The sequence below is a fragment of the Lagenorhynchus albirostris genome, chromosome 9, assembly GCF_949774975.1.
Source record: "Lagenorhynchus albirostris chromosome 9, mLagAlb1.1, whole genome shotgun sequence".
In the NCBI taxonomy this organism is placed as follows: Eukaryota; Metazoa; Chordata; class Mammalia; order Artiodactyla; family Delphinidae; genus Lagenorhynchus; species Lagenorhynchus albirostris.
Window position 1 is genome coordinate 48,422,543 of NC_083103.1, and position 19,441 is coordinate 48,441,983.

At 48.2% G+C, this 19,441-nt stretch overlaps 1 protein-coding gene across 1 annotated transcript; it reads right to left on the reverse strand.

Annotated features, from left to right (window-relative positions):
• Positions 1-10,562: 10,562 nt before the first annotated feature.
• Positions 10,563-15,450, reverse strand: CNGA4 (cyclic nucleotide gated channel subunit alpha 4). Its single transcript, XM_060160850.1, is given in 7 exon segments — positions 10,563-11,074; positions 12,756-13,123; positions 13,900-14,509; positions 14,512-14,544; positions 14,845-14,951; positions 15,151-15,252; positions 15,389-15,450. Coding segments are annotated over 7 exon segments (1,794 nt in total).
• Positions 15,451-19,441: the final 3,991 nt, after the last annotated feature.

Sequence of the window (19,441 nt, forward strand, 5' to 3'; positions counted from 1 at the left end):
TATTGTAGTGGCAGCTGGTTTGGAGAGCAACTTAAGGAATGGGACCAACTGGGAACTGCATAAGAACTGTTTGATAATCACCTACTATGTTCCAAGCATATTATCTTTAATCCTCACAAAGAACTACAAATTTGGGCACAAGGTTATTGATCACTATTTTAAATGAAAAAGCTGGCTCAGAGAGAGTTTTAATAACTTGCCCCAAGCCACAAAGCTACTAGGTGAAAAAAGCCACAATTCAAAGCCAGGGATTTGGGAAGTCAGAATTCAGGTGCTCCTAGTATGCTGCTTCCCAGTGTAAGTTTTATTGTTTCTCTGGTCACCTTCTTTTTCTCATTTTACAAAATATATTTTTTTCAAATTTTCTTGACTTATAAAATCTCTTATTTCATCTCTTACCCTGTTGACAGCCCATATGTACAAACACACACACACACACACACACACACACACACACACACACACACATACCATCCTTCAGTCACAACAAGTAACACGGCCTCCCACTTCATAGAGAAAATAGTAGCTATAAGACAGCAGCTCCCACCAGGGAATCTGGTCCATTTTGGATAAGTAAAGTTTCAGATGCCTATTAGACATCTAAGCAGGAATTCCAGTAGGTAGCTGAATAAGCAACTTGTATAGGAAGTAACGTAAACCATAGAATTAATGAGAGTATGTTGAATAAGGAGAAATGAGGAACCAGGTCAGAAGTCTGGAAAAGACCATTATTTAAAGGCTGGATAGAGAAAGACCAGTCTGTAAAAGAGACCAAGAAGGAGCATATAGTGGGGTGAAAGGAGAACAAGGGGAGCAAGGCATCATGAAAGCAAAAGGAGACATGCTGAATGGAATCAAATACTGCTCCTGCACGAAGAAAACAAGGATGAGAAATGTCCTCTGAATTCAGGGACCTGGAGGTCCTTGGCCACAGAAAGAGCCATTTTGGTGAGGTCCTAGAGACAGAAGACAGATCAGATGTACTGAACGCTGAATGTCACGGGAGAAAGTGGAGCAAGTGACTTTAGACAAGGATTTTTAAAAAAATTTTATTTAATTAATTTTTTTATACAGCAGGTTCTTATTAGTTATCCATTTTATACATATTAGTGTATATATGTCAATCCCAATCTCTCAATTCATCACAGCACCGCCCCTCCTCACTTTCCCCCCTTGGTTAGACAAGTCTTTTTGAAGAATAGTTATTAAGGAAAGGAAAGAGGGTAGTAACTAGAGGGGGATGTGGAATGCAAGATTTTAAGATGGAAGAAGTAGAACATTTTTAGGGGCAGAGGGAATTACTGCAATGTGTAGAAAAGACTGAAGATACGAGAGAGAGACACTAATGCAAGGTTCCTGAGAAAAGGTAGGGAAGTATGGAACCCAGTGCATGTGTGGAGGGTTCTAGCTTTTGATGGGAGTACAGATTCAATTGTAAGAAGTTAGTAGAAGAGAATAATTATAGATGAAAATGTCATGGCAACCAGATAACAAGTATATAGATGAAAATGTCATGGCAACCAGATAACAAGTATATTTCCTAGACTTTTTTTTGCAGCTAAGTGTGGCTTAATGACTTCTTTCTAGACAGTGGTTGTGGATGGAAGTCATAAGTGCAGCTTCCAGATCAAGTTCTTAAAGGAAAAGAGTGAACTCGCTCTTCCTCGTTGACTTTTCTTGCAGGTTGACTGTGGATGTGGATAAGCCACTTTCAGTCATGCAGTGAAGTGTGCATCCCTCACACACTAGGGATGGCAGAGTGACAAGATGGAAAGGGCCTGGGTCTCCTACATGCTCAAGTCATTTTGCCACCTCTGGTTCTCTTGTATGAAAAGGAAAGAAACTACAGTCTTAAGGCTCTACAATTTTTTTCTCTCTTTTATCCTAACAAGTTGATCTGTAGCTTAAGACAGTACGTGTTAGATTTGGTGGAGAGCTATTTTTTTATAGTTTCTGGTTTCTCTATGAAGTTGGAGATCTGTTTACAGTGAGTGGTGTGTATATGTATGTGTGTATGTGTATAGGACTGAAATTTTAGGAGTCAAGATGGTTTAAGAAAACTGTATATAATGGGAAAGGGAAAGTGGACATCTGAGGAATGTAGTAAGATAATTAGGAAAGTGTTGAGGACCCACTTAAGAGTTGGTGACCGTGAATGTCTAGTGGTATCAGTTTCTCCAGCAGAGCCCAGACAGTTGGATGCAAGCATGGAGAATGTTGATGGTTCAGTTCCTCCTAAGTTGAGATTTTACCAGATGGGTGGGATGGAAAACAAAGGGACAAGCGTGAAATGATGGGCCACAAAATCTCAGCTGGACATGGAGAAGACACAGCTATGAGGTAGGTGACAAAGTTTAAATGAGTAATAAGTAGGCTTTAGAAGGTTGGGAGTCATCAGCAATAAGGAAGGGAAGAGGGTAGCACAATGAACACACGAGTGTCAAAGTGCAGAGGTCTATTGAGAGTAAAGAAGCAGCATTGCTGAGGACAGAGGATCCCCAAATCTGTGTACATGGATTATGAGAGGATGAGAAGTATATCCTTTCTGTGAAGGATATACTATCCCTGGGGGATGGCTGGTTTTAGTTAACATGGGAGTTGAGAGGGTGTTCAAAGTTGAGGACATAGCAGTTTGCTGATGTTGGGAAAGGAGTTACAGAGGATGAAACTCCTCTGAGAAGCTTTCCTTAGCCCCACACATCTGGGTTAGGTGCCTCTTAACCCATGTACTTCTGTAACACCTGTATCTCTCATTACAGTAATTCTTACAATTACGTGTCTTGTAATTGCCGTTTTGCTTGTCTATATTTCAAGGGCCTGGTGTCTGTCCTTTTCTCCAACATTTTCTCAAACCACTCCCCACACTACTCTCATTTCTATCTTTTCTTTATGCTCAAGGAAGCTTGAGTTGTTTATTGTTTCATGGTGCTTTCCATATTGTTCATCATCCGTGTACCCTGCTCACATTCTCCCCTCGAACTAAGTGCAGTTGGGTGATGGGAGGTGAGGTCCAGGAGACGGTGGGTATAAACTGTTTCAAGAAGATGGTTTGTAAAGAGGAAAAACAACCAAGTCATGGATACAGTGGGGAAAGAGGACATATCATGATCAGAGGAGGGAGGAGGAGGGATGAAAACACACTGCTAAGAGGGTCAAAGCTCATTTCTCAAAATCAGGAAATTCCATCCATGCGAGAGTTAAGCCAACACTTGGGGAGAATGGGATTGCTTAGGGCCAGGAAACAGGGGAATTTTAGATGAGAGCAAGGAGGGAAATGCAAAGTCCATGCCAGAGGACAGAGACTTGGACCCTTGTTCCAGAACAAGTCAGAAACCTAAGAGGTCAAGGAAGCAAGTGCATGAGGTCCTGAAGTAGGGCCAGGTTCAGTCCTCAGGGAAGCTGCCTTTCTGACTCAGGCCTTGACCTGTCAATGTTGTCAGTTTTTTGGTTTTTGGTGCTTGTGTGTGTGTGTGTGTGTGTGTGTGTGTGTGTGTGTCTTGCAGGGGGTGCTGGCCCACCTCGCTCGACTCTTGTGGCTTAGAACAATCTACCTTTGCCTTGGGGAAGTCTCAGTCACCCACGCTACTGCCCAAGGTGGGCACATGATCCTTCTTTCAATACTCCATATCACAATTGAGATAAGAGGGGAATGTTTAAACAACATGTCAGTAAATGTGAAAGGGAAAGAACGAAAGACAGGAGCACATAGTGCCGAATGCACAGCCACATAACCTGCTTTATAAGATAGGACCTATTTCCAGCTAGCTTGCAGGTCCACAGAACATCAGCACTTTCCTTGGGAAACCCAGTGCTCACACACGGTGGTGTGAGGGTCCTGAACATGCTCTGTCTCCACAGCCCTGGCCCAGACACACAGGCAGCTGGGAGGGGAACCAGTCATTTCGTCCTTGGGGTGCCAGCTTGCCCACTGGCTCAGCCCCTCCCCCTGTGGCTGATCAGGTTGCCTCTTCCTCTCCCCGTTCAAGGCCTTCTTTTCTGGGCATTTCTGTGATGTGCAGATATTCTTCTGTGCTGAGCTCCTGCCCACGCACTCCCTGCCCACGCAGAAGCCCCTTCTCTTGGCATAATTCAACAAAGAGGGAATGGGCTGAGAAGACACACCACCTGGAGCCAGAGCAGGCAGAGATGTTGGCCAGAGGAAAGAAACCAGGGGCAGGAGCAGCCCTCCAGAGGCTGGCCTTATGCTGGGGAGAGCAGAGCATACACTGGGGGCTGGCTCCCGCTGGAGGGTTACATTTGGCTTCAGATGTGGCTCTCACAGGTAGGCCAAGACAGGCCTGGATCCCCCAAGTCAGGGCCTCACTGGAGGACTAAAATGGCCATAGGAAGGCTCACCCAGGAAGTCAGATGGATAGAGGGCTTCCAGGAATACATTTGAGCCTCTGGGGCCCTGTGAAACCTACTGGTGAAGGGCAAGGCTGAGGGCAACAGGCCAAGGTACCGAAACCGGAAAGGCAATGCCAGACACAGAAAGGGCCCATGCATTCTGCGTGAAAAGCACAGGAGTTTTCAAGCTCCCAGGTAGGGGAGTCTTGAATGATCCCAGCCATTCCATAAGTGTAGATCCCACCAGGTGCCTTGGGCTCTGATTTGGCACAGCTAATGTCTCTCAGCATCACCACTGCTGCATTTTAGTTTTTGTTAAGACATCTGAATACGTTTTTTCATAACCCAAGTCGAGAGCCCGATTCTGTCTCTAAGATTCCATTTCTCCCTGGGGAATTCTCCCAGCTTTGCAAGGCAATGCAATCCTAATGCCTGGGAGGGAGCTGGAAGGAAGGGAGGAAAGGAGAGCCCTGCGCCCTCTGCTGGCCAGACCTGGCATTGCCAGCACAGCCCCAAGGCCCAGGGCCAAGCAGGGGGCCACAACCCAGCTCCTCAGGGTCCTCAAAGGCATAATGAGCTGCTAGAGGGATAGGAGTAATGGTCATAGCTATTATTCATTATTAAGCATTTGCTATCTGTCAGACACTGGTAGACAGTTTACATTTCTTATCTCATTTACATTTTAATTCCCCAAGTACTGCTTTCAACAACCTTGAACGATTTTGTAGGAGGTAAAGAGTCCCCCAGCCAGTAAGCAATGTTTCGGAACTAAAATCTGACTCTGACTGGCCTACAAGCACATGATTGGCTCCAAACTCTTTCTTATCTGTTGTGCTTTTAGGCCAGCCTAATACCTGACCTGACTTGGGCCATGCCCTGATCCCAGCTCCAGTCCAGCTTGACCATCCATTTCTGATCCAGGCGTCAAGCCAAACCCTAGCTTCGGCCCCAAGCTAGAATCCACCAACCTTGCCTCCTGTTCCTGGCTCCTAGTGTCTGCGCCAGATCTTCCCCGGGCTGGATGGCCTGTCTCGCTATGAATAGGATTTCCTCCCAAGCTTGATACTTTATTTCCATCTCTCTTTGGGGCTAGGAGCCAAACTGTCAGAAAGGAAAAGGTGAAGTACAAGGGCCAAAGAAGCTTCTGTGGGGGGAATAGCTAACTGGGAACACTGAGGAGGAGTGTACATCTCAAATCTCAGCCAGGCCAAGGTGTCCTGAGGTTAGTGACCCAAGGAGGGAAGTGGGTGAGGCCCTAGATCCTGCGGGAGGGAGAAGAGGTAAGCCAGAAGCAGCTGGGCTCTCAGCAGGAGGGCCCTTGAACAGTTCTGACACCCCTGTAGGAATCTGGCGGTGACTCCCCAACACCTGCCCTCCTCCCACAGCTGCATGTGTGCGGGCAGAGAGCTGCAATTGGCAGCTCTTCTCCAGAGCAGTGGGTGGTCCCTTGTCTTTGGCAGTAGCCCTGAGATCACACTTCAGCACACTGGGCGGGCTTGCTGGTGATTCACAGGTTCTGCTCTGCACCACTGGCTCCTTCTCCTCTAGTTACTACTTGTTATCACCATCACAGCTTGCAACAGTCATTCTCAAGAAAAGAAGGAGCTTGCCTGGCCTTGACCTCAAGCTGAGGTAGTCCCTTTACTTATCTCCCTAAAAGAAACAGTAAGACAGACCTCCGTTTCTTTCCATGTGACTTAGGGGCCCTGAGATACTGGGCAAGTTATCTAATCTCCCAGAGCCTTGGTTTCCTCATTTCAAAATGGGGAAATAAGAACATCTTTCTCATAGTTGTAAAGATTAATTGAGACGATGCACTTAGCCCAGGACCTGGCATAAAACAGCTTTACAATAAATCATATGTAATATTTTTAGTTGCTCCATGGGCTTGTTTCCTGATTTGGAAAAATGAGCATAAAATCATCTAAATTTCCTAATATTGCTAATTTAAATTTCCAAATGAGATAATTTATATAGAGCAGTTATAAGTGATTCCATAACAGTGTGTTAAAAAATTGGACATTTCCTTGATTCTCTAAATCAGACAATTCTCATCTAAGTGTTTAACCACCTACCTTACAGAAGATTTAATCTCACTTGTGTTTTGTGACTTTCTTTCCATTCTCTCTTCCTCCAAATTTAGGGTCTTAAAGAAGTCTCTGGGGGTTTTATTTTGGACAGAATATCTGCAGAGGGGGAGGGCCTCTGGCAGTCAGACCATGTTGGTTATGAAGGTATGCACCTCGCTCAAGCCTGTGTTCCCCCTAAGGGTGCTGCTCTGAGGCTCCAGTGTGAGCTGGGGCAAGGTGATCTTTCTCCAGTTTCCAAAGACTCAATTCTTAGTGTTCCCTATTCTGGGCCTGCGGTGAAAGTGGGGTCCAGGCTGCTTTCCTTCCCAGAAACCCTGTGATAGGTAGAATTTTTACTTCCATTGTCTTTGCCCTCTGGTGTTACTTCTCCAGAACTGTGAGATAATAAATGGGTGCTGTTTAAAGCTCTTAAATTTAAGGGCAATATGTTACAGCAGCATAAGAAAACTAATAAAATGCTGAAGAATCCCATTCCTTTTCTTAGTCTTGGGGAATCTCCTTCCTCAGAAGTCCATAAGCTTCCGCTTCCTCAATTCTCAGTCCTCGCAGACAATCGGGCACAATTCACCCCTAGGTGAATTTTTTGTGAAAACCTCGGAGCTCTGATTTTCACAAACAAAAGGTAGGGCAGAGAGTTTCTGAAAATTTATATATGCTTTTAACTTTTTATTTTATATTGGAGTATAGTAGATTAACAATGCTGTATTAGTTTCAGGTGTACAGGAAAGTGATTCAGTTATACATATTCATGTATCTATTCTTTTTCAAATTCTTTTCCCATTTTGGAAATTTCTATTTTTGATGCTGCAATTCAAAAAGCTTTGTCAAGGGGATACAGAGATTTAGGTACTTTCTTATGATGAGAGGAGGGATAAAATGAACAAAACCCAAATGAATATCTCAGTGAAGTTTCTTGCCACATATATAAGTACGTAGCCTAGCAATTGACACACAGTAAATAATATTCTTTGGGCTAAAAGATTATTTTTGTTGTTGTTTTGTTGTTGTGATTCCAGGAACTTAAAATTGTGTTCCCTTCTGCCCATCCTGACTCAACTCTATGCAGCTTGATCCCAAGTTGTCAAAACACTGTCTTCCACACAGAAGTCACTCCACAACTAGAGGACCCCAGCACGGTATTGCTGATATTCAAGATGTCTTGTGGTGTGGTGGCTCTACCAGGAGGAATTTGATCCCCTCATCCTAGAAAAGCAGAGGCAGAGCAAGATGCACAGCTGACTACAGAAGAATTTTGTTTCTGCAGCTGGCAAGATGGCCAGTTATTACCCTCCTTGTGCTGTAGACCAGGATTCTATGGGGTGGCAGGGCCACCTGTTCTAAGAGAGCCTTCTCTTGGGACAGGTGTGCACCTTATCAATGAAAAGCTTATTCTCAGCACCCCAAATCCATCAGGAACCACTAAAAAGGCCTTCATTACATACCCACCCATTCTATGTCAACATGATTTGAAGGTAGAGATGGTAGGAAAACCTCTTGAGAAATTGACACTCGTCTTCCTCCAATGTTGGGCCTTTACCTGCTTCGACTCCCATCTCTTTGGTTGCCAAATATATATTTAGGTACCTACCATATGCCAGGCACAGTTTTGGCTCTGAGGATAGAGTGATAATCAAGACAGACAGTGACAATCTGATGGATCTCATAATTTGTGAGGAGGCTATCAAAAAATAACCACACATTTTAAAATGACTTAATGTGGGGCTTCCCTGGTGGCGCAGTGGTTGAGAGTCTGCCTGCCGAGGCAGGGGACGCGGGTTCGTGCCCCGGTCCGGGAGGATCCCACGTGCTGCGGAGCGGCTGGGCCCGTGATCCATGGCCGCTGGGCCTACGCGTCTGGAGCCTGTGCTCCACAGCGGGAGGGGCCACAGCGGTGAGAGGCCCGTGTACCGCAAAAGAAAAAAAAAAAGACTTAATGTGCAATGACCCTCATAATCTCTCTTGACACCCTGGCTCCAGCCACAGCCTCAGTTTCTATGGCTGTTTGAAAAAGTTGTGTTTCAGGTCCTTCATATCTGAGTCTTGCATCATATCTAAAAGGTTGATCAGCTTAGAGGGTCCCAACAGCTCTGGGGAATGTCTCCATGACAACACATTAGCAGATGCTCCCTACACATCCTGCCCTCACAGCACTGGGGGCCCTACCCTACATTCTTTTGTACTACCTGTAATAATCATTCTTGATATTTTGTAACTGATGATTCAACATCTTGAAATCATGAGAAAATTAATGACCAAAGTTGTTTACATCTCCCCTGTGATCTGGCTTTCATGGATGCTTGAAAATCATATTGCAAACACGTCAACCACAAGACCCCAAACTGTTTTTCGCTTCCTACCTAATAGGGGATGTCCCCACCTAAAAACTTGCTACCGGTATAGAAATAAAGGCTCTTTTACCCATGTTTTCTTCTTGTTGCTTCTGCCTCCTGACCAACGCTGGTGCTTCCCCATGTGGCCCTGCATGGCACAGTGTGCCCCCTCCTGTTGAGGACTCTAAGTAATAAATTCTTTCAATGGCATTGATCTCTGAGTGTGTCATCACTCATCAGTGTAATATAAATTTATCAGTTTGATATTGATAAATTCAATTCCAGGCACATTTTAAAATACCACCTGGCACAGCCCACACTCAAAGACTTGCCAGGCCCTGGAGGAGCTAGAGTTGTGGCAAGGGTGAACCTGATTCAGAGATGACACCTGACTCTGCTCCACAGACCCTATAACACCTTTCCTGCCCCAAACCTGCAGACCTTCTTCTAAGTATGTAAAAGTTTCTCCAAAACTCCCCAAACACTCATCTCCTGTTGTCCCCAGTCATGATATTCCACTCCACCTAGTCTCTATTCTCCACCCTATATCTTGGAATGTATAGAGGAGGAGGGCTGGGTTTCTGACAGGACAAAGGCCAGCTCTGAGAACCAGCATGGTAGGACAGGGCCAGCTGAGTAGTTCTGGGAAATACTCTCCCCTTGGAATCAGTCCCGAGAGCAAGGTAGCCCTGGCCTCAGGTTCCAGGGCTGAACCAAAGGAAGGAAAAAGAAGCAGAGGTATTTCCTCTGGCTTACTAAGCTAGATCAAACCTTTCAGAGCTCATGAGGTTGAGGACACAAACTCTGCTGTGAGATGCAATGGTCAGTGTGTATATGTGAATGTGTCTATGAAAACATGTGCACACTTACAGCAGTGTGATGCATAAACCTGCTTTGCCTTGGCTCAGTGCTTCTTTTTTTTTTTTTTTTTTTTTGCGGTATGTGGGCCTCTCACTGTTGTGGCCTCTCCCGTTGCGGAGCACAAGCTCCGGACGCGCTGGCTCAGCGGCCATGGCTCACGGGCCTAGCCGCTCCGCGGCATGTGGGATCTTCCCAGACCAGGGCACGAACCCACGTCCCCTGCATGGGCAGGCAGACTCTCAACCACTGCGCCACCAGGGAAGCCCGGCTCGGTGCTTCTTGATTCATCAGGTACTCCCGCCTCTTTGAATCCAGCCCACCAACTCTACACAGCCTGTGCCCCTTTCCCCTGTAACCGAGAATTCAGACAGAATTCATCCTGGACCACATTGGCTTTGATTTTTCCCATCAGCCCCATAAATGCTTAGTGAGGAAGCAGATATTTATTGAAGTGCTACTTGCAGGGTACACTTGTGAACCTCCCATATGGAGGGGCATTTAAAAGATATCTTGGAACAAGAGGGTTATGGGAGTACTTTTGTGTGTTCACAAGTGTGTGCATACCTGTGGAAGGCATCTGTGTGTACTGATGTGTGATTCTCAGTATATGCGTGTTTATGAGGTGTGTGACTGAATGTGCATGTATGATGTGGGTATAAGACGTATCTATGTGAGAAAGCATGTGTGCTCTGAGAAGGGGAACTCCAGAGCATTTTATATGGATTTCACCATCTCACGGCCAGTGTGGATATATGCAAATAGGTGTGTGTGCGTGCGTGTGTGTGTGTGTGTGTGTGTGTGTGTGTGCTGCGTGAGCAGGGGATAAATGTGTGCTATACTCCTGCATCTCTAGGTGGTACATCTACACACCCAGTTCACTCCCATCTCTGTAACCTAGCAGACTGGATGACAGAGTTTCTGCAGGCAGGCTTTCCTACAACTCTGGATTCAGTTGGTGGTGGGGGTCTGGGGAATGGCCATGGGGTCCCTCTGGGCTTGGGGGTCCCTCCTGGCCAGCTCTGCCCTCTCCATCCTTGGACGTTCCCTCCCCAGGTTCGCCCTCATGGTCGGCCTCGGCCAGTTCCTCAGGCATTGGCCACTCCTGAGTCTGCCACTCCAGCCGCTCGATGCGATAGGCGATCTTGAGTGCCCTGGACTCCAGCTCAGCCAGGAGTCGTGCGAACCTGGTCTGCAGATCATCGAGTTGCTGGTTGAGGCCTCGCAGCTGGGCCTCCGTGGCCTCCTGTAGGGCGGTCTCAGCTGCCTCGGCGTTTACGTCCAACTTGTTCGTTTTGAGCAGGATCTCACGGCCCTTTTCCTCCATGACGGCCTGGGCCTGTGGATACTCGCTCAGCACTTCCTGCAGGTCCTCCTTGCTCAGGCAGAACAAATCCGAATAACCTAGACTCTTGATGTTGGCTGTACGGCGGTTCCCAGACATGTTCCCTGTGGCCACGGGCAGACATGTGGGAGGTTAGTCAGGGTGGGCGTGAGGGGGCATCTCCCTCTGGAACCAGGACCCCCACTTCCACATTTGTGCTTCCCAGCCTCTCTTCCTGCCTCATTAATTCTCTCATCCAGTAGAGTACTGGGTAGGGCCTGGGCCCTGTGCTGGGTGGGTATCAGTGACCTGCCTCCAAGAGTTCACAGTCTAGAGGACTTAGACATTTAAGGGGATAGTTATGTAACAGTCTAGCCAATGCAGCGTAGATGTGCATCTGGTACTGTGGGAAGATAGGCAAAGAGCCCCTGACAAGCTGTAAGGCAGAGAATTTAGGGAAGCCTGGAGGAACTTAAGCCTGGACTGAGTAGGCGGTAACTAGGGGAGGGGGTGGGGAGGGCAGCTAGGCGAGCAGAGGGAGGGACTTAGGAGAGACTCAGGTGGTTACAGAATACAGGAGGCAGTCCAGGGAGGCTGACGTTCAGGGAGTGAGGAGAGAGGGAGAGAGCCGGCCTCGTAGCCCTGGCAAGGAGTCCAGACCTTGTGTTGATGACAGTGAGAAACTATTGAAATATTTCAAGCAGGAGAACTGTATGGTGTCATTTGCATTTTAGAAAGATGGTGGTGGGTGGTGGGTGGGAAGATAGGTTCGTCTGAATGCTGCAACGTCTCAGAGGTAGGAGGACCTCAGAAGGGGCAAGGGAACTACCGTTTGTTGGACTCTTGCCATGTGCCAGGCATTGCACTGGGTGCCTCACTCATAGCTCATTTAATCCTCCCAGATAACTCTTTGGGTTTTTAATATCATCCCTCTTGGGTAGGTGAGGAAACTGAGGCCTAAAAGAGGGAAGTGACTTGTCCAAAGTCAGGTAAACAGTGGCCAACTACATACAAGATGTGGGTCTTGAGGGGGTCCTTGGAGGAAGATGTGAGGCATTTAGGACAACTGCAGAGTGGGATCCCCAGACTGAGAGCACATCCAGTGCTCTCACGCCCTTTTCAGTCTTTCCCATCTCCTGTGGCCTCAGTGTCTTTACCCATGATTAGGTATGACAACTCCTACTGCACAGGCTGATAGGAGGAACAAATGAGCCAGTGTGCAGTACCTGGCCTGGACTGGAGCTGATGCAGTAAATAGGAATTCCTTCCTTCTACCTTCCTTTCCACTTGGCTATGAGATATTTGTTTCTTGTACTGTTCCCAGGAGTGTATACTTATTACCTGTGTGACCTTGGACAAGTTCCCCAAACTCTCCGTGCTCTGATTTCCTTACCTTTAAAATGGGGATAATAGTACCTACTTTATAGAGCTGCTGTGAGAATTTGATGCGTTGGTACATGTGGAGAACTGTGAACAAGGCATGTAGTAAGCAGGCAACAAACATTAACCATTATTATTATTATTATTGATTGTTATTATCTCTGCACTTTCCACGGATCTGTTGGTGCCTTGGGTGGCTATCCACAGAGCAGGTCTACTCTCTCTTCCAAGGACCCACCCTGCTCATTGACCTTGGCACAGCCTCTTCTCAGGGAACAGACCCTCCTTGTTCTGCTTCTCTCTTGAGCCCTCTAGTGGCTCAGGCAAGGGCCAGGTGTCCTTAATCTGTAGGCTCTGAAGTACCACCTGGTCTCAGCATGGGGTTCTGCTGTCCCTATTCCCCTCCCCTAGCCCTGTCTCCGGAACAAATGATGGCGTGCCCTCCTTTGATGTTGATGATGCTGATCTCCCCACAGTAGAGCCGTGCACCAAGCACAGCATACTGAGTGACACCATCATCGGCTACCACAGCCGGCTGACCCTCTCGGATGATGTACATCTCTCGGCCAATGTCCCCCTTGCGGCAGATGTATTTGCCTGGTGAGTAGGTCTGGGGCTGCAGCTTCAGCACCAGCTCCTCCAGCAGGCTGGCCTCACAGTTCTGGAAGATCCGCACCCGGCTCAGAGTAGGCAGGTGTACAGACACGGCCACTTCTGCCCACAACCGCTCAGGCAAGTGCTGTAAGATGGCTACCTCATTGGTCATCTTCTTGTTGATCTGCAGGTGCTGGTACCTGGGGGCAAGGTCCATCATCAGTCCTCACCATCCCGCTACATGCCTCCCTCTACGTCTTCCGTCAGGGCTCTCAGCTCGGCCTCAGCCAAGAACCCAACCACCCCGAGTTCTCACAGGGGTCATGGGAATACTTGACAGTTGGTGGATAAACATCTCTAATGCACTACCTGCTGGTCAGAGATATGTTTTGACAGCTTCTCCCTCACCCAGGGCCTGGAAGCCTCCACCAGTGAACAGTGACTAGGATACCCTTTAGCTCTTGTCAGGCTCTACTCACCCACCATTCAGTGATGTCTTGTACCATATCACCGATATCTACTTCAGTCACCAAGCCCCATCTTCTTTAGCGATCCTCTGCTCTAGGTCCCCAACTTGGTGACACTTCCCTTTGTTCAGCCTACAGTATGGACTCCACGACATAGTCAACCGTCTTGTTGTTGGCCATCCCCTGAGGAGTATTGCTTTTCCCTCTTACCTCTTCCAGGACCTTCTGAGCCCTACCAGCTGGTGGCAGTTCCCATTCCCTGGGTTCTGGGTTATCCTTCCTTGTGTATGAATTCCTCTCCCTGTCAATCTTTTACCCAACCCCTCGCCCTAAGTCCATATCCAATTAGTGGAGGAAATCCTTTTCCAAGTCCCACCCAGTGAACCCTCCAATGAGCCACATCCTGAATGCCCTGCCTGACCCACCAGGCAGTAAGAACCCAGCCACCTTCCTCAGACTCTATCCAGTACACCTCTCCCTGTCCTGGCCTGGAACTCCAGCATCCTCACCAGTCCATGACTCGCCGCTGCAGCCTGCGGTTGACGTGATGCAGCTTCATGTATTTCTTCACCAGGGCGTGGTCTGGGTAGAAGGCTGCATCTGCAGTGTTCATGTTGTAGATGACAGAGCTCATGCTACCCATGATGGTGGCGAAACCCATGACGGCCAGTAGGAAGTCTCCCACCACGAAGAGGTACTCCTCCTCCCGGTCTGGCAGCGGCGTATCGCCCACGGTGGTCAGGATCAGCGTGGAGAAGTGAAAGCTATAGAGGTACTGTCGCCACAGCCGCTCAAAGCCAGGCTGCGCGGGGTCGGGGTACACCCAGGCGTCACTCCTGAAGCCCAGGTACCGGGACAGGGCAAAGTATAGGCAGCTGTTCCAATGGATGACAGCAAAAACGTAAAGCATCAGCTTGGCGATGCGGAAGGCATTCGGGTGAACTGTGCAGGTCTCCATGCGGTCAAAGGCCTCAGAGAGGCGGGGCACCCGCAGAAAGCGGTTCAGCCTCAGCGTGGGCGTGTGCGGACCCAGACTCACATAGGCCACTTCCGTGGGTAACAGGGAAGCCAGGTCCAGGAAGAAGCTCCAGGTGCGAACGTAGTGACTCGAGATCCTACCCTGTCCACCACCGGTATGCCTTGTTCCAAGAATCCTGGTGGGGGAAGTGGGGGCCGCCGTGGGTGGTGTCAGATATAGGGTGGAGTCAGGGCATCTGCCTGCTCCAGAAACGAGGTTGAGGGTGGGCAGGCCGGGGCAGGCCAGGGAGACAGTTACCGGGGACAGGGTGGGGGCCGGCTTAACCCTGCTCCAGGGTTTCTGGGGTGAGCCCAGGGATACCGTAAACATAGAGGCATGTGAAAGTGCTGTCAGGGAGGGGGTCACTTTCTTGTTACTAAGAGGCTCTCTTTAGGAAGGGAACATGGAAAAAAAGTCAGTCCTGAGACTCACTGACCAGTGTGGAAGCGCACCACGGTGTCCAGTAGGCAGAGCAGGTCACTCGTGCAGTCCAGTACTAACCAGGCCACCAGATAATAGCGCTGCAAGTCGGGAAAGCAGGCTCTGCGTGGCAGGGACAGAAAGGACTGGCTTAAGGGCGCCCTCCGTGTGTTAGGTGTTCTCCCGCAGCCGCTGAGCATTAAGTGCTGGGCTCTCGTATAGACGCAGCCCCTACACCAGCCCGTGCAAGGGACCCGCCCCTCTCCTGGGCCTCACTCTTTAGCCTTGGTCTCTGCTTAAGGCCCTTCCCATAGTGCCAAACCTGCACACGACGATGATGAGGTTATACATTACTGGGAAGACCGTAGTGTTCAGCCACCAGTAGTAGTAATCCCCAGATGGGTCCAGGACAGGCAGCAACTTCCTGTTGGGCAAGAGGGGAAGTTGTGCTTCACTTATTCACCGTTCAGTGCTGCGGTTGTGACCGGAAGCAGCAAAGAAGGATCAGCCTCCATCTGGTGAGGCAGACAGATCTTACACAGGGGACCAGGATCTCTCACCTGGCCTTGGGTGGGGCAGAACTGCTGGACTCTGTCGTCTTCACTTTGCTGTCCTGGCTCATGGTTCTGTGGCCTGGTCCCTGGGTGTAAGATACCCAGGGCCTCTGCCTGCAGGTGGCTTCAGGAGGTGGGGGTAGTGCCAAGCTGCCCTTGGTCTCCAGGTGCGATTCCTCCGTCTTTGGCTTCTAAAGCTCTTAGCAACACAACCAGGGCCAGCCGCTACTGAAGGAGTGGAGGCAGTGTGGCTTCAGCGCTCCGCCCCCTCTCCTAGGGCCTGGGCTTACACCTGCCCAACTAAACATCGCTAATGGGGTCCCTGGAGATGGTGGAGTTTCATGCCTCAGACGTTAAGGCTACGCCTCGTCTCCCTCCGCCTTCCTCAAAGTTGAACTACACAGGGGCCCTCTAGTCAGGAGGGTGTGACACTGTGTGTCAGTGTAGGCTCAGAAATTCATTCTGTTTTACCCTGTGCAAGTTCCCTGCTTGCACCTCATTTTTTATTCATTGAACAACTATTCACTGAATGGCTTATTTGTGTCAGGTGCTGAACTAGTCTCCAGGGACAAAGAACGCCTGTCACATCAGATATGAGCTCTGTTTCCATTACCTGAACCCTATCCTTCCTGCTGGATGAGTGTGATGGGGGCCATCCTGTGGCATTTTTGCCCTCATTCCCTTCTTGTTACCTCTCATGCCTGATCTCACCCGTTATTTCATGTGCTTTCTAGATCCTCAACCTCTTTCAGTTTTCCCTTTCTGTGAACATGCTTAAACCTCCCATACCAGAACAAACAAAAAATCCTAAAAATTCTCCCTCAACTTGATGTCCCTTTCACTACTATCATCTTTCTTAGTCAACAAGTCATAACCAGAACACCTGCTATGTGCCAGGCCAATATTGTGCTAAGTATTGGGGATAAAAGACGAATGAAGCACATTCCTTGCCCTCCAGAAACTCACAGTCTGGTAGGGGGGAAGAGTCAGGTAGATAGGCAATTACACATCAGTCTGATGGGTACTCTGTTAGGTGGGTACACAGAGGGTTATTACAGTACATAGAAAGTGTCCTAATTGAGACTGGGTTCTGTAGGATGAATAGGAGTTAGTCAAGTATAAGATGGAAGAGTGAAGAGCACTCAGGCAAAGTGTATAGAGTATGCAAAGGCATAGAGATTTCAAAAAGCATGGGTGACTGGGAGAACATCACTTGGTTTTTGTAGTGAACCTGAGAGGCTAGTGGTAAAAGATGAGGCTGAATGGTGGACAGAGGACAGCTCAGGGAGAGCTTTGTCAGTCATGTTATACAGCTAGGATTTTATCTAAAGGCAATGAAGAACTCATGAAATGTTTTGCACAGTTAAGCGATATGGCTAGATTTGTGTTTTCAGAGAGTTTCTTGGAAGGAACATCTATAGTTTCCAACATTTTATTTTATTTTTTTGAAATCCTCTTTCCCCATGGCTTCTATTGATACCATAATGTCTTGGTTTTCTGCTTATTTCTTCTCAGTCTCTTTCATAAGCCCCTGTGTCCACCCTTCCTGTTTTGGTGTTTCTTTGGACTCTGTCCTAGGCCTTCCTCTCTTTGCATCCTCCCAACTCTCTCTGGTCAATCTTGGTCACCCACAGGATCTCCTTTTGCATCTAATGTCTCCCAAGAACTCTCTTTGAGCTCCAGACCTACCTATACCACTAATTGCTGTCTGGATGTCCTCACTCGGACATTCCACAGTCACCTTCAGCCCATTGGCTCCATAACTGAGCTCATTATCTTCCCCCATCTGCTCTTTCTCTTATATCCCTATCTCTGGCTTATCAGCCAAAATACCTAGCACCAGTATTTATTATTATTACTATTGTATAACATTGTGGCAGTTTTCAAAAATAGTCACAAATTCTTTGATGCTCCTTCCTTGTGGCTGTTCAGTCAATAGAGTATAGCAGGAATGATGTTGTGTGACTTCTGAGACCAGATCATAGAAGTCCATGCAGCTTCCTTCTGGTTTTCTTTGAACACTCACTGTCTGGAAGCTCCCTCTCAGGATGCTCCCTCTTGGAACCTAGCTACCACGTTGTGAGAAGCCCAAGCCACAGGAGGAGTCAGGTGTCTGTACTTTGTTTGACAGTCCCAGCTCAAGCATCAGACATGTGAGTGAAGAAGCCTCCAGATGATTCCAGCCACCAGCCTCAAGTCACTCGCCACACGTTTGAACTTTCTAGATGAGGTCCCCCAGACATCAGGGAACAGAGACAAGCCATTCCTGCCATGTCTTGTTCAAATTCCCAGAATCTGTGAGCATAAAAAAATGGCCATTTTTTTACACTATTAAGTTTGGGGTGGTTTGTTACACAGCATAGTAACCAGAACATACATAGAGAAAAGTACATATTTCCTAAGTACACAGCTTGATGAATTTCACAAGGTGAACACAGTCATGAACCAGCACTCACATCAAGAGCCCCACTCTGTCCTCTTCCAGTCAACGCTTTTCCAAGGGTAATCACTGTCCTGGCTCTCAATCCTGTAGTTTAGTTTTGCCTGTGTTTGACTTCTATAAACTAAGCATCAGTTTTTAATCCTTCCTCTTATTTTCCTTTCATATTCATCCAGTCATCAAGCCCTGGTGACCTAATAACCACATATCCATTTCTCTACATCCTTACTATTCTAATTTGGGCCTTATCAATCTGATCATAAAATTCTTTATAGCTCTCTATTATCCCAAGGATAAAAATCTAAACACATTAACACGGTCTGCAAAGCTCTCTGATACCTGACCTCTGTTTGTGTCTTCAGCCTCATCTCACAGTGTTTCCTCTGCACGTTCCCTAGGCTCCAGACAAGCTGTACTGATTATAGTTTCCAGAGTACCTCCCACATGTTGTCCATTCTTTCTCACCTTGTTATGTGCTGATCCTTTGGGCTGAAACTTCCATTTCTTTTTCTTTTTAAATACTTTTCCTTTTGAACTAATTTTAGGCTTACAGAAAAGTTGCAAAAATAGTATAAAAGTCCTTGTAAACTCCTTACCCATGTTCCCTTGTTATCATCTTATATAACTAGAGCACAGTGATCAAAACTGGAGAATTAACATCGATACAATACTTGCAACTAAACTGCAGACCTTATCTGAAACTTCCATTTCTCAGTCTTACTCTTGCTTGGTTCTCAAGACTGCTCGAACATCACCTCCTCCTGGACGGCTTCCCTAGGCCCCTTCGCTCTTCTTTCCCCTCATCTTCTAAACACACATAACACGCTAAGTGCTGCTCCAAGATGGCAATTACACTACGTTGCAATTGTCTACCAATAAGGGCTGAGGTCCTAGAGGGCTGAGACTGGTTTTAATTGATCTGGAATCCTGCCTGACAAAGAGGACCTTACTCCATGTTCCTTGGGTTGACTGAAAACGATAGTGCCCAAGGGATCACAAGGCAGCAGGTGTTGGCGAGCCAACGAGGGGCGGTCATCGCCCGGGTACTATCCAAGCCGTTCGTGCTGATGGTGCAAAAAAGGAACTAGACCTCTCGCTGTCAGCCCTCTCTAGGGCTCTGCTTTTCCACAGGCCCCGCCCACCTACCGATTCCTCCCCTCAGGCCTACCCTCTTGTTATCTCCTCCCCTTCCACGCCCCATCTTCCACGGTCAGCACAGTCAAGATCCGTGACCCCGCCCCTATCACGTTAGCCTCTCTTTCAGCCGGATCTCTGTCCTAAGCCCCGCCCTCCGGTCTTTCCCTGCCTCTTTAAGTCGCGTCGCTCTTTAGGTCCCTCCTTCTGCCCTCCGGTTCGACCTTTCTTCCTCAGGCTCCGCCCCCGCCCCGCGGGCCTCCGCCTCCCCAGAGGTCTTCCCCTATGACACGCCAGAGTCCTTCAGAAGGGCGGGGTTTTCAGTGCGAGGGGGCGGAACCTGGGGGGAAGAGGCGGTACTCCTTGCTTGGAATGCCGTCGGCGACCCCGCCCCTGCGCTCTGCCGTTGCCAGGAAACAAGCATCAACGCTCTGGCTTTGGCCGGGCCCAGCCAATGAGCTGGCACGCCACTGCCCAGCGGTGCG